This window comes from Lolium perenne, chromosome 2, assembly GCF_019359855.2.
Source record: "Lolium perenne isolate Kyuss_39 chromosome 2, Kyuss_2.0, whole genome shotgun sequence".
In the NCBI taxonomy this organism is placed as follows: Eukaryota; Viridiplantae; Streptophyta; class Magnoliopsida; order Poales; family Poaceae; genus Lolium; species Lolium perenne.
The window spans coordinates 256222961-256237350 of NC_067245.2; the positions used below are offsets into that span (position 1 = coordinate 256222961).

The following is a 14390-nucleotide window of genomic DNA, read 5'->3' on the forward strand; positions in this document are numbered from 1 at the left end:
GGCACTATAGCCCGTGCACTGGCACCGTGAGGTGAGAGTGGGGTGAGAGTGGGGGTAAAAGCTGACGTGGCGAGGCTATGACCTGTGATGCATTGGCACCAGCCTAAGGGGTTAGGCCGGTGTAAAGTGGAGCTACATTCTGAATTTCCGATATGGATGGTGTTATTTGAAAAAGATTGTTTCTGGCTTGGTATTTTGCATCTATGCTAACCAAGGTGGTGTAATGTGGACTTTGGTCATAATAGTAACACCATAACATGTTTTCTCAATTATCGTTGTTAAGTACCTAGACATCTCACCAAAAAAGTTTTATAAAAATACTTTTCTGAAACTGCAGACATGCAGAGTATCTATACTTGGTGATTGAGATTTTTTAATGCAAAGATGAACACTTGTTTCTTAAGTGAAAATAAAATTGTAGAAGTTGAGTTTTTCGATTATATTGTAGGTGGAAGATACCACCATATACAACATCACTTGTATCCTTCTCCCAGGTAATATTTGGGATATTGTATATGAACAACTTTACACTACAAAAAAAACATCTATGTTACAACCTATGTCCTGTTGAGCTCTCAAAATTAGCAGTAGTTAAAATGGCAGCTTGACCGTTTCTTAATCTGATGTCCGAAGCAGGATGTGGCTGTTTCAGCATTTGAAACATGGAATGTCATGAAGTTTCCTGCTACTGATTATATCAACCTAGAGAGGCAGACTTCTTGTCGCCCTGTATTAAGTGTTGTGTATCTTCAAGCTCGACCTCTCCTCCTTTCCATCCTTTCCCACCTTCAAACATTATTTCAATCTGCTCCAGAGTTTTCCCTTTAGTTTCTGGCACACAGAAGTACACAAAAGCAACCGAGACAGTCGAGATTGCTCCAAAGACAAAGAACATTCCCCCCACGGATATAGCACGGGCCATGGAGAGGAATGACATGGAAACCAGACCACTGCCCACTCTACCACCTACTTGACCAAGTGCTGATGCCTGAGCTCGTAATCTTACAGGAAATATCTCTGACGACAAGACCCAACAAATCGGTCCCATCCCAATTGAAAAGAATGCCACATTCCCACAAACTGCAAAGATTGCCAGATCAATCCCAATACTTGGAGAAATAAGCCCCATGGCATGCTTTTGCAATGTAAGTGCAATCCCCAAGACAAATAAGCAGACCGTCATACCAATGGTGCTGACATAAAGAAGCGGCTTGCGTCCAACTTTATCAATGAGGAAAATTGCAACCAATATGAAAATCGTCTTAGTAAACCCAACAGCAACTGTCGCTGCAAGAAGCTCCTGGTCAGACTTGATTCCAGCATCCCTGAAAATTGTTGGGCTGTAATAGACGGTAGCATCGATTCCAGTGATCTGCTGGAACAACTGAATACCACATCCAGCATATAGCATCCGACGGACAGCAGGAGAAGGGCTCAGTAATTCCCTCCACACCGCCTTGTCCTCAGACTTCACCGACTTCATAATATTTGCAGCTTCCTCAATCTCAGCCAGCCTTTCATCAACCTCAGCTTCTGACTCACTAATCTGCAACAACACTGCCCTCGCTTCTGGAACCCTTTTCTCCATCATCAGCCACCTAGGGGACTCCGGGATCACAAAAAGCGCGACACCGATGAAGACAGACGGAAGGATACCGACACCAAGCATGACCCTCCAACTAATGTGCTCGGAGAGGCCTGAAAATGCATAGTTGGAAACGTAGCCCAGGAGGATCCCTAAGTTTATGCAGATCTCGGGGAGGGATGTGAGAGTCCCACGGGCAGACGCGGGCGAGATCTCAGCAATGTAGACAGCAGATATCATGGCGCCGAAGCCGATACCCACCCCAGCGAGAAGCCTCCCTATCATGAGCACAGTGAATGAAGGAGCAAATGTCATGATGACCGCACCGGTCTGAAAGATAACTGCACCAAGGCCCATTGTCCATTTTCTGCCGATTGCATCAGACGTTCTTCCTCCTGACAGACTTCCCAAGAGTGAGATCACACTTAGGCAGCCCACTAGGATTTCTTCCTGGAACTCGGTAATGTGGAGATCTTTCTGGATGTAGATGATTGCGCCACTCATGACACCAACATCTGAAGATAGCAGAATGAGTCTCGTGTTATAAAAAGTGTTAGGACAGCAATTGAAGCTTAATCTCTAAGAACGGCAACCATAGAAACCATCTATGCAAGTGTTCGTATGCTGATTTCCACGTTCGGGGCAAGCAGGGATCGAAGTCCCCACTTGTAAACCATATATGCAACTGCAGGCTACAATATGAACTTCAGGTGGCAGTTATCAGCGAAATTCTCACTTCCCTGTGTTGTTTAGCGTTGAGAATAAAATCGGGATCGCCTCGTTTAGCATGAAAATCGTACCATCGCCACTAGCAGTTGCAATTTCTATCGCTATCAAAAGGATATCACGATTCCAATTCCCACCCGTAGGCACAGCGAGAACTCACCGTAGCCGAGGAGGACGGCGTTAAGCGAGGCGAAGATGGCGCAGGCGTACACGAACCGCAACCGCACCTTGATCCTCCTCTCGGACGCCGAGGGCCTCCTCTGCCGGCGCGGCCCCGGCCCCGCCGTGTCCACCTCCGGCCCGTCGGTGGGATCGAGAACCGCGTACTTGTTCCCCCTGCCACTGGCGGCCGCCATCGCCTCGCTCCGCGCTGCTGGCGACGCGGTGACGACGGTGCCCTCGCCGCGGACTGGCGCCGGATTTGGAGGTCATGAACGGCGAACGAGGGGCGCGAGGAAGGTGGGGGATGTCGACGTGTTTCCTATACTGGTCCGGAGAATTCCCAAAAATATTTCCAAAACGATCCTTCCGTGTGAGTTGCTCTAGGGACTAGGCCAGATGTACATTTGGATAAATGTTTCGATTCAATTGCACATTTTTTGTCTATTTTGTTTGAGGTCATGTACCGAAAAATGTAAATGGAGGCCGAGTTATACGTAGCTTTTTATTTTTTAAAAAAATCGGAAATAATAAGTTTAAATTTAAAAAAAATATGAAAAAATATTTTGGATGTGGACAATGATAAAATCTACAAACGTGCAAAATCTCACTGTAAAATTCTTTGTATTCTAAACTACATAAAAATAAAATAAAAATCTAACAGATTTTATAGTTTTGACATGTGCACTATTCACTATTCTCATATCCACACATTTATCATTTTTGTGTAGCATAAACTACTAAGAATTTTGCATTGAGATTTTACATGTTTGTAGATACCATCATTGGCTACATCCAATATTTTTTCGGATATTTTTAAACTTAAAACTATGATTTCCGAATTTTTCAAGATAAATGGCTACATGTAGCTCGGCCTTCATTTGTCCACTCTCGTCATGTACTCGGTTTTGTCATGGAAAATTATAGGAGGTGGCCTGACTTGTCCTCGCTGGCAAAGACTATGACCATTGCATGAGAGTGTTGTTCTCGTGTTCACGAAGTAAAACCTTACCTGTGTGTTTTCGATTTTGATCGTCAAAAAAACTACTTTATGCTCCGGTCGACCAAACATTTGAATAAATGGTTGCAATTTGGCTAGACATCGAGGGTCTTGTTCGTTCACCAGCAACCATTCGTGCTGACGGGGTCTTTTTCGTTGATTGGTGGGAGTTTCCCCAAAGGCAGAGGCCAAATCGTGTAGTGTGTCGCATCGTACTTGGATGTGGGTTTTGTAGGCTTGTATAAAATTCTCACTATCAATGCGCCGAGACACAAGCTTTTGCGTTTTCTCAAAAAAAAATGCCCAGACAGCGGCCTGAATTTGCCGGGTTGCAAGGTCAGAGTCAGACAGAGCTCTAATGAAGTTACTCCTAAACTACTAATACAATGCAGATGTCCCTTTTCTACAAGTTTAAGCAAAGGCAAGGTGGTTTGGACAAATCAATCATTCAATCATCGAGTACTAATCGTCGAGAAAAAGAAGTACTCTATGAACCGACAATCGACCCCGGAAAGTTCCCCGTTCCTACGTGACAACAGTAGCTGTCCCCCTCGCTCCCGTCGTCAGAGTCTTCCACCAACCTGAATCTGCCAAACACGGCGTTCCGCACTTGACTATTGGAAACTTCTTCGATGGATCATGACCAGTTCTTGCTAGCTACAGAAATGCACACACGGCAGCGACTCAACAACCGGCATGTCCGAGAGTGGGCCCGCACAGGCGCTCGCACAAGCTTGGCGTGAGCTCAGCCACCGCCGCCCAATTAATATCGCGCGATCGCCGGCCAGTTTCCGTCGGGTTCAACGATGTTTCAACGATCATTCCATGGAGAAGATGATCCCCGATCGAGCAGAAACGAAGCTTGGTGGAAGAAGGAACTGACCGTAGCCGAGGAGAATGGCGTTGAGCGAGGCGAAGAGCGCGCAGGTGAAGACGTATCTCTCCGCCCTCCTGCGCCCGCGGCTGCGCGCCTCGGTCCGGCGGCCCCACTCCACCTCGTCCAGCTCCTCCTCCAGCTCCGGCTCGACCCGCCGGTACTGGCCGATGTTCTTCTCCGCCACCGTCGCTGGCCTCGTCTTCACCGACTCCGTCATCCTTATGTTCCCCGGTGCCACGGTTAAGAACTAGCTGTACTACTGCTAGTCTACTACTGATAATTGTGAAACGAGAATGGGGAACTGTGTGTTTCCTTCTCTTCAGATCCAGCGCAGGAGCTCAAAGGAACGAGCTCCTGGCTTTTGGGTTGGCTTGGGTGTACCTTCTGTTATAAACGACCTTGGCGATTAGTTTTTAGTCTCCTCCACTTTCACGGCAGGGTCTGGTGTTTTATATGTTGCAAGTGGCAAAAGGTGGTGGTACAGCTCCTACTAGGGAATCACTATCAAGATACCAGTCTCGTGTTTAAAATGGTTTAAGAAGCTCAGATCTGTTCGGTTGCGCGTGAGGATGGTCAAGGTCTACTGGTCCAAAGATACTGACGGCAATGACCATTTCTAATTAACCTACTAGATCTAGATGGCTCCTCGGGTAAAATTAGAAGCAAGCAACAGCTTCAGAAATATTTGACAGTGTTGCATTAGTTTACAGACAGCCAAGAATTCCGTTATCCAGATTTTAAGACAATTGAAAATTCAAAAAAAAAAGAGAATAAAAATCACCAGAATCACATACTGAAAGTTAATTGTGACAAGAGAAACATTGTGTATTAAGGGTCAACAGATTACTTGATGTACACTGCTGGCAGCAAAGAAAGGTTAAGCAACTAGATATATTTGTTTCAGAACTCCCTGCCCTCATGCTGATATGTTCTGTGCTCCTGGTGATTCTCACCGACTGACCGGAATCTGAGGATCTTTTGAACGCTTGCGAGTTGTTTCACCTCCTTGGATGGTGCTGGTGCTTCCTTACTATTGCTGGCTTGCTTGTCCTTCTTTTCTTTGAGAGGAGCCGTCCCATCACGAACAGGTTTTGGTGGAGCATCTGACAGGGAAAGCAAGACATTAAAAAGCATATGAGTGCACTGCAAAAATCACATTAGGTTGGCTGTGCAAGGAGTAACAGGGTTCGAAATCAAAAGGCCCTGCCTTTCTGACAAGTTTGATAAGTACATATTTCTAGTTCAAACATATCCTCAATAAAGGGATTCAGAGCATGAGAAGTTACATGCAAACAAGGCTATCTTGTATGAAACAAACATGAAAATCTTCAGGAGACATCATCACCATATTCATAAGGTATCCGATCAATTTACTACACTACGCCATTCATTTAACACGGAAAAAGTTGGCTGCAAAGAAAAAGGATCAGAGCGACATTATTAATGCAAAATTTACCTCTTTCTGAAAATAAATAACATGTGCCAACAGTTTCTTCGTATTCTCCAACCTGTCAATAAAAAGGCATCAGCTACAAGCCATTCAGTAAATAGTTCTATAATTGGAAGCCTAGAGTACATATTGCAATATTAAAGCATCAGATAGTTATTAGAATTGAGAAAGGGGAGGAAAACCAATGAAGCTTTAGTTGTACAGGTAACATCAGCAAACACCGTGGTTGCTAGTACTAAAGCTGTTGCAGATTATTGAATTCAAATGCACCCTCGTTCAATCTAGTACACTACAACTTTAACAGGCACAAAGTACAGCTAAGAAACATTGCTCGATAAATACTCCAGAGTCTCCTATAATGAAAAATGTTGTGAAGGGTGTATCCAGATATCAATTTAACATAATAACTACCAGTTAAATTCAAACAGTGATACATTAGTTAGCTGTGTACTATTATGCTTACAAAGGATATACATCGCTACCAGTAAACTGACACTCCACAATAAAATAAATTGCAACAATATATAACATCACTGCCAAAAGTTCAGAAATATAAACTTCAAACAACCATAGAACAGTGCCCCTGAAGCTGGCAAGTAAGTGTCTTCAAAAGCGGACATAACATTAATAATACTCACCATTTTCAAGCCATCGCCTACAATCAAGGTAGGAGTTAATGTGTCCAAACCCTGGAATACATGATTACAAAGAAATTAATGAAGTAAAGATACAGAGAGATAGAGTATATGAGCTAATAACCAATCAGTGAATATCTGAAAAAAGTAAAACCGACTTCTCATACACAGACAGTGAGAAAATACAAAGCATGGCATCAAACAGCTAATAAGTAGGAGACGCGCTAAAAATTAAAATGTACTAACATGATAAAAGACAGATTTTTCTCCGTGAATCTAATATAGAGGTCTAGACACATACTGACAGGATTTTGTATCAGTTGACCGTAGCAACCAAAAAAGAAATATGAAGGAAAAGTTGGTCAAAATACCAGAAATGTACATATTTTCTTGTCCTTTCATGTAATATACCAGTTGGCAGTAGCACATACTAATTGCAAGACAATTCTTAGACAATCAGCGCCATGTTAAACAAGAAAAGATATGATCTGGGACTTCAATGGCCATTTGACATTTCTGGGATATTCAAATCACAAGTGAGCCATTTCAATAATAAAGATCTAGAAGTGCTTAAGGAAAATGAGAGCCACTACATTTTGCTTTTACATTCACAGAAGAGACTAATGTCCATATGTACCAGAATGTCCATATGTAACAGTAAGGTGCATACACAAAGAAGAACCAACTTACAGAGAGTATATATGGGGCATTTGGTTGGATGTCAGAATAAAGATAATCATCCAACTCTAACAAGACATACTCTTCTTCCTCCTCCTGCTCTTCACCAATTTGCTTGCCTTTCTCGTGCACATCTGCCATCTCCAACAAGAATTTGCTCTTATACAGCCGTAAATCTTACAAATTACCAACCAGGCTACCTGGAGAGTTCAACAATAGAAAATTAATGCACAAGATACAGCTAACAGGATTCTTCTGCAGTAAGTGAACGCACAACTTAGCATTCCCTAGCTAAAAAGTAGGTCCTTCAAGTCCCTTGTGCTAAATGGCTATAATAGACCAAGTTATGCAGTACAGAAGTACAGTCCCTTGTGCAAACGACAAAGCAGTTTTTTAATCAATGGCATCAGGTGTATAGTTATTTGGAGAAACAAATACATCGTTAGAATTAGAACTATGGACAACACGAGAGGACGACAAAACACATATACGCACTGCCCAGTCCATACTCTTTTGGACAGTGGAAAAGAACTTCTGATAGATTCTTTAGCTACAGAAGGAACGAATCAACCAACAGGAGTGGAAAACATCCGAAGAAATCAAAATCAGTTGCAAAGAGCAAATGCACTCAATTTTTAGTGTGGGCAAGTAATTCAGAGTTACCAAGATTCACAGTAGAAAGTACTAAAGTGGAAGTTTATCATCTTAGTGACCATGTGTTGAATAATTTCCCTTACAATTATCAAAAAAATAAAGAAAACCACAGTTTAAATTTCTTTCTTCCAAATTCTATTTCTCCTTCCTTTTCTTTTTCTTATTTGTTTTCTTTTCGTAACCCTAAGCGCTTGATCCTATGAGCCTATATACGCTAGGAAAACAAAATCAAATTCACCATTTAGACATTCAATCATCAATAATCATATTCCAACTGATGAAGGTGAACTAGAATGTTGAAATGGAATCAATCATCAGATCTTTTAAACTCTATTATAAATTTTAGGGAATCCAGAATCCTGGTAATTCACGCATTCAAGGGTGAAAACGGAACATATAGTATCCATCTATCCAACCGAAGGGATTCGGACCAGGTTTCTCAGATAATCTCCTGAATCAGAGTGTAGAATCGCAGTAGTGGATTCAGGGTTATCCGAGATTTTTCCAAGAAAGTATCCAACTTCTTTTCGGGGACATATGGTACCCATTCGTTTGCTGCCAATTTGTGACATACAACGTCCTCTCCTGTATGCTTAAATCAGTCATGGTCATCACAGATTCAGAGCATGGGCGGACGCACAGGGGGGGGGGGGGGGGGGTGAGGGCACGCCCACGCCACCCGCCCACCCTCGACGCCTCTCTGCGAGGCTGCGGCTCTGCCTGTCTGCCTTCGTCGCTCTCTGGCCTCACCGCGTCACCAGACTCCCTCCCCGGCCGCCGCTCTTGTGCTCATCCTCCCTCTTCCCACCGGCCGCCTCTCTCACCTGCTGTCCTGCTCTTCCCGCCGACGACCAGGCGACCAGCAGTGAGCAGTGAACCCCTATTCTCTCTGTTATCTGCTCACTGTCTATTATCTGTTCTCTGTTAAGTCTCAAGTATGTACATGACTGAGTGTGTAACACATAAAATTGCTAAATTGCTACTATTTGAATGTTTCGATTGTGTAGAAATGAAGAAGAATAGCCAAATTGCGCTACTTTTTGAGAAACAAGAATCAAAGAAGATTGACGCCGTTAGTCGTAGATGCAGAAATCGAAGATGGTGGGCTTTTGTTGGTGTGCCTTTATTCCACACCTCCGGTCCAATCCAATATTTGTATGGCAGCTTTGAATCCTGTGAATTCATTTGCTTCTATTTATGCTATAATTCTTTCCTGCGTCCACCACTGATTCAGAGCAAATGTAACCTGATTGGAATTGCGTAGAACAGCCATCTAGCCAACAGGATATTCACATGAAAATAAAGTTCACACGGACAGGAGCAAGCACGTGGCAAAGTTGCAACGTTGCTAATACGGAGTACCATTCATTTATCTTGTGTGCACTGAGTCTACTAGGCCTACCGAACGCGAAGGAAAAAAAAAAAAAAAAAAAAAAAAAAAAAAAACAGATGACTTGCCTTGAGACGCCGGGACGCACCGCTACCGCCGTCCTTTGTCGCTGCTGGCGTCGCCTCGAGGTCGTGCGGACAGGGGAGCGCGGCGCCTGGGCAGCCGGTCGCGCGAGGGGATGGTGGGGTTGCAGACGGGGACGAGCAAGGAATAGGGTCGTGGCACCTGGGCCGCCGGCGTTGCTGCCTCGGGTAGCCCCTGCCGTATGCGGCCGGGGACTGGAGACGAATAGGGGGATGCAACAGAAAAATAGAGATGTCGATGCTGGCCGCCCACCGGGTAGCAGGGAAAGAGGAAAGCTGTAGTGCGGCGGCGGACGCTAGTGAGTAGGTGAAACTCCTGGCGACGGCGAGTGGCGGCGGCGGTGGTGGCAGCCTGCCGAGTCCGGGACGGGTTAAGCAACCGTGCAGGGCCCGCGATAAGGAGCAAGGCCCACGAAATATGCAAGCCTGGCGCGCTGTAGTCTGTAGATGAGCGCGCTGTATTTGGGGTTTAGATGGGCCCGCTATGCTTGTCCCGTTCCCGTTCGCGCGGCGGCGGCGCTTTGCGATTCGGAAACCTCTCTTTGACCAGCGACCAGCGTTTCTCATGAATAGAGGAACGAGAGGAGGCGCTCGCGGCTTGCGGCGCGTGCGCGTCGGGGGAAAGAGGCGCGGGATCGCGGCGGCCGGAGCTTGCAGCCGGAAGGAGAGGCGCTGGCGCGCTCGGCCGGAGCGGTAGGAGGCGGCGGGCGGAGGAGTAGCGAGAGGATGGAAGTGAGCAACACGCTCGTGAGTGGCGGCGCTGAGAAGGAACCGAGCCACGGGTCCGGCGCGTGGCAAAACCTATCTATAATATCTAAATAGGAGTAACCTACTAAGAGTAACCTACTAAGTGATTTCTCTCAACATGCAAGCCATCCAACTCAGCAAGATGCCATATCATCAGTTTATATTTCATTTATTATTATTTTCTGATTCCATGTCGTTCCTCAGTAAAAAAAAATCATGTGGTTCCTGCAATTAATAATGTCCACTTCCTACCAATCGGTTTAGTTTTGTTGTTGTTGTTGTCCGCCGTTTCGTCTAACTAAACGCTCACACCAAATCGCAGCCCACCTATCGATGCAAAGTTCAAACGTTAGGCTATGTCTCCTCCGCTCATCTCCCCGTCCCCACCATGTCTCCGTCTAGCGTTATATATATTCCCTTCCCAATCTATCTACATGGCCATCGGTAGCGCAACCGTTTCCCCATTAAACAGAAGCCACAGATGCAACATCTACGACGGCAGCGAGCTGCGGATGGTAGTCGATGACGCATGCCTATTCCTCTCTTCCATGTCTCTCTCCTCTCTATATGCCACTAATGGATGGTGGCCGAACGACTAATGGATGTGCTACTGGTGTTCGGTAGATGGATACACACATCGTGCAAGGAGCAACACGGCAATTGGTTCACACCTGCAGGTTTGTGGCTATCTAACTCTGGTAAGATTAGTTTTCATGTTTCATCTCTATAAAGGTTCCCCGTTCCCCCTTCTCCAGTTTGTGTTGTTAATCTCCCGAACTATTTCTCTATGTAGTGGTTGCTAGGTTTCCAATGTTTTCCATGCGAGCTGATGTCCAACAAAGAATGTAGATGGAGGTATTTCCAGTTTTGAATTCTCTTTGTGCGTGTATAGAAAAATGCATACATAATGTGCTCTTAGGAATTTTGGCTTGCAATCTGAATTCATTCATCGTCTTGCAGTCCGTTGCATTCCCTCCTAGATAATAGTCTGTTAGTTTGAAGCCTATCTCTCACTTTGTACGTCCGTCAACCTGGAGGCTGAAGCCAAACAGATCGTGTCGTCATTTTACCAAGCTAACTGAATGACTCCAGTCACTGTCGAACAATGAAATCTAGTTGCTTATCTGACCATACATACTTTTTTTTCTTCTTTCTAACAGGTTATACTCATAGGGGGTGATAAAAAAATCAATTGCGCTGTCACCATCGTGGGCTGTTTCGGTATCCTTCAGTATCTAGCACGACTATCAGTCTACAGAAGGGTTCTTTATATCCGTGTTCTTGCACAACTCTATTCAGGTACTTCATACTAACTTATCTTTTTTTACATTTAATTGATTATATTTTAGTTTGATTTGATTTGCATGTTGTTATGATCTCTTCCGCGATGACTTGCAGGGCTCTTACTATTTATTCTCCAGAAGGACACATGGCATGCAGTAGCATTTTTTAAACTGTGTATTAAGCTTTTAACATGTTTTGGATTATTGAAATTTTCTGTGAGCTATGAAATCATGTATAAATATCGCTACACGACGAAAATTGGTGAAATATTCGTTAACTTCAAGTATGACATAAGTGTCCCGCCGCAACGCGCGGGGGTATTATCTAGTATACGGAGTACATCGTCCATCAGGTACGCGCCGCACGTTAAAGGGGCGACATGGGCCGCGGCCTATTACCAACGCATGACAATGTTTTCTGCGCGCTTTTTTAGCGTTTTCTGTTTCTTCGGTTTTTCCTGGCTTGTATGGTTTTATGTTGTTTTTTTGAACATTTTCGAAATCGATTTTTTCCTTTTTCTGTTTTTTCTTTTGTCTGTAGTTTCTTTAACATTTTTTAAATATGAATAAAAAGAATTTAGCAAAAAAATTGAATTTTTTTGTTGAAGAAAATAAAATTTAGCAGATTTCAAATTCAAGCAAATTTTAAGATGGAGCAACTTATGAATGCGAGCAAAATTTAAAATGGAACAAATATTAAATTTCTGTTCGGTTTTGAAATTTGCGCAGATTTAAATTTTTACCCGGTTTCGAAATTTGCTCAGATTAAATTTATATTTTGTTTAGCTCGAATTTGCTCAAAATTAGAATTTGTCCAGATTCAAAAAAAATTGTTGCAAATCATCCGTACTAGGGGTAGAACTTGTGTCTCCTCACGCGTGGACCAAGCTAGTGGTCCGATGTGTACGAAAACAGAAACACATTTTACTATTTTGTTACCCAACCAACAAATTAATGGGCCGGTGCACTCAAAATTACCTTCATGCAATGCCTTGTAGCTGCCGCTAATGAACCGCAACTAGGTGCTCTCGGGCGCGCCTACTCAGAGCATCTCCAGTCGCGTCCCCCAAACCGTCCCCCAAAGAGATTTGGGGCGCGCCGGACAGAAAATGCGTTCCAGCCGCGTCCCCCAAAGCCCTTTTTTGTCCGGCGCGTCCCGATACGGTGTCCGGCGCCCCGAGCCCGTCCCCGTCCCACGGGGGACGCTCCAGGGACGCCGGACACAACGAAAAGCGAGGCGGGGAGTGGCGGGGCCGACCCGTCAGCGGCACAATTAATTTAAACCTAACCGTCGCCTACCTCGCGACGGAAGTTATTGGCGCGCAGCGACGGTGCAGTTCCCGCAGAGGGCGCAGCGACGCGTCCCGTCGCGCCTAGCTCTGCGTGCCGGCGTTAATGAGCGCCACCGCTCCTCCGCCTCCCTCCGGCCTATAAAAAGGGGCGCCTCTCATCGTCCCTCTCACACACAAACCCTAGCGCCTCTCTCCCAAACCCTAGCCGCCACCATCTCTCAACAAGACTCGACGCTATGTCTGGTAGAGGCGGAGGCCGACCTCGCGGCCGCGGCCGTGGTCGTGGTCGTGGTCGTGGCCGCGGCATAGCTGAACGCTCGCCGTCGCCTCCCACGCCGTCGTCTTCATCGTCGGAGATGGACGTGGAGCCGGACGTCCTGTTCGAGTTCGTCCACGTCCTCAAGGGCGACCCGCGCGGCATCCAGAGGCTGCCGGACTCCTTCGCCGAGTACGTCGGCGGCGTACGTCCGCGCACGATGCATCTGCGGGAGCATTCGTGCGGCTACTGCCGGTGGATCGTCAAGGCGATCTACGACGCGCGCGGCAAGATGTACCTCAACATCGGCTGGGAGAAGTTCGCGCGCCACCACAGCCTCGAAGCCGGCTTCATCCTCGTGTTCTCCTACTTCGGCAACAGGGACATGAGCGTCAAGGTCTTCGACGAGAGGCGCTGCCTCCGGGACTACCACGTCGACAGGGACTCCCACGACAACAGCACCGACGAGGAGGACGACTGAATGAGTGTTGTTTCTTCGCAGCGAATACGTGCACGGAGGTTTCTGCCTGTTCGCCTCATCGGTAGAACCAACAAGGGCACCATCCTCCCGCTGGATTTTCCAGTTTAGGTGACTGGGTGTGCTCTCGAGTGTTCTTTCTTAGCAGCGAACACACGAAACCTTCGATGCACGGCCTAGTTAGGTTTAGTTTCTTTGCAAAATTTTATATTTGTGTCCACGACGGTTCAAACTATGTATTAGTTTGTGGAAAACCACGTTCCCAATTATGTATTAGTTTGTGGAAATTGAAATAAAAATGCCAAAAAAAGTATTTTAAATGTTTGGGGCGGCGTTTGGGGGACGCGGCTGGGGAGCAACGTCCCCCAAACGCGGCACGAACGAAACACGTCCCCCAAACGCTCGATCCGGCGCGGTTTAGGGGACGGTTTGGGGGACGCGACTGGAGATGCTCTCATCACCTTAAGCGGCGATCCGGAACGCCTCCGCTCAGGAAATCAGATGGTCCTGAGTAAGATGGGCCAGGCCCATGTTAGGTACGTGCACCAGCTTACAAGTAGTTTTTTTGAACTCTACGTGCACCTGTTTACATAGTACGAGTAGTTTCTTTGAACTCGTTCGAGTATGTTTAGATACGAAACCGAAAATGTTCTAAACTGAAAAAGTTCAAATTTCAATAATGTTTACATACGGAAAAGTAAATTTTTAAAATGTTTAGAGTAAAAAGAGTTCAAATAATTATTTAAAGTTAAAAATATTCAATTTTAAAAATTGTTCAATTTCCAAAAATGTTTGAATCTAAAAAGTTCATAATAAGAAAATTCAAAATAAAAAATGTTGATATTTAAAAAATGTTCAAACTTTAAATTGTTCAAATTCGGAAAAGGCAAGCCTCAAAACCTTACTATTGAGGTGGGACCATTTAACCTGGCGAGCCTAGTTCGGTCGTACATTCCAGAGTTGATCGTGTCGTTATCTGTTTGCTCCGATTTTTTGGAGGTTTTTTCTTGAAAATATTCGGATTTTGAATAAATGTTTGAATTTAAAAAAATGTTTAGATTTTAAAATTGTAAATTCAAAAAATGTTCAAACATGAA

The 14390-nt window shown here is 45.1% G+C and overlaps 2 protein-coding genes across 3 annotated transcripts; both read right to left on the reverse strand.

Annotated features, from left to right (window-relative positions):
* Positions 1–404: 404 nt before the first annotated feature.
* Positions 405–4773, reverse strand: LOC127335695 (probable polyol transporter 4). 2 transcript variants are annotated; one of them, XM_051362414.1, is made up of 2 exons: positions 4354–4773; positions 405–2100 (listed from the first exon to the last, which is right to left on the reverse strand). In XM_051362414.1, the coding sequence occupies exons 1-2, from the start codon at positions 4562–4564 to the stop codon at positions 698–700; spliced, it is 1614 nt and encodes a 537-aa protein (XP_051218374.1). In that variant the 5' UTR covers positions 4565–4773; the 3' UTR covers positions 405–697. The 2 variants fall into 2 exon arrangements, with proteins under 2 accessions (XP_051218374.1, XP_051218375.1); XM_051362415.2 differs by lacking the exon at positions 4354–4773 and adding an exon at positions 2472–2880.
* Positions 4774–4998: 225 nt separating this feature from the next.
* LOC127335696 (uncharacterized) lies at positions 4999–9659 on the reverse strand. Its single transcript, XM_051362416.2, has 5 exons — positions 9223–9659; positions 7123–7310; positions 6436–6486; positions 5804–5855; positions 4999–5450 (listed from the first exon to the last, which is right to left on the reverse strand). Exons 2-5 carry the CDS (start codon positions 7249–7251, stop codon positions 5248–5250), a joined length of 435 nt encoding a protein of 144 aa, XP_051218376.1. The 5' UTR covers positions 7252–7310; positions 9223–9659; the 3' UTR covers positions 4999–5247.
* Positions 9660–14390: the final 4731 nt, after the last annotated feature.

Coding starts and splice junctions, on each gene's coding strand:
- LOC127335695 (XM_051362414.1), bottom strand. CDS start 4,564: ATGACGGAGTCGGTGAAGACGAGGCCAGCGACGGTGGCGGAGAAGAAC. Junction 2,101..4,353: donor CGCCATTCTCCTCGGCTACG/GTCAGTTCCTTC, acceptor TGCTATCTTCAG/ATGTTGGTGTCATGAGTGGC.
- LOC127335696 (XM_051362416.2), bottom strand. CDS start 7,251: ATGGCAGATGTGCACGAGAAAGGCAAGCAAATTGGTGAAGAGCAGGAG. Junction 5,856..6,435: donor TAGGCGATGGCTTGAAAATG/GTGAGTATTATT, acceptor TTTTATTGACAG/GTTGGAGAATACGAAGAAAC. Junction 5,451..5,803: donor TTATTTATTTTCAGAAAGAG/GTAAATTTTGCA, acceptor TTTCCCTGTCAG/ATGCTCCACCAAAACCTGTT.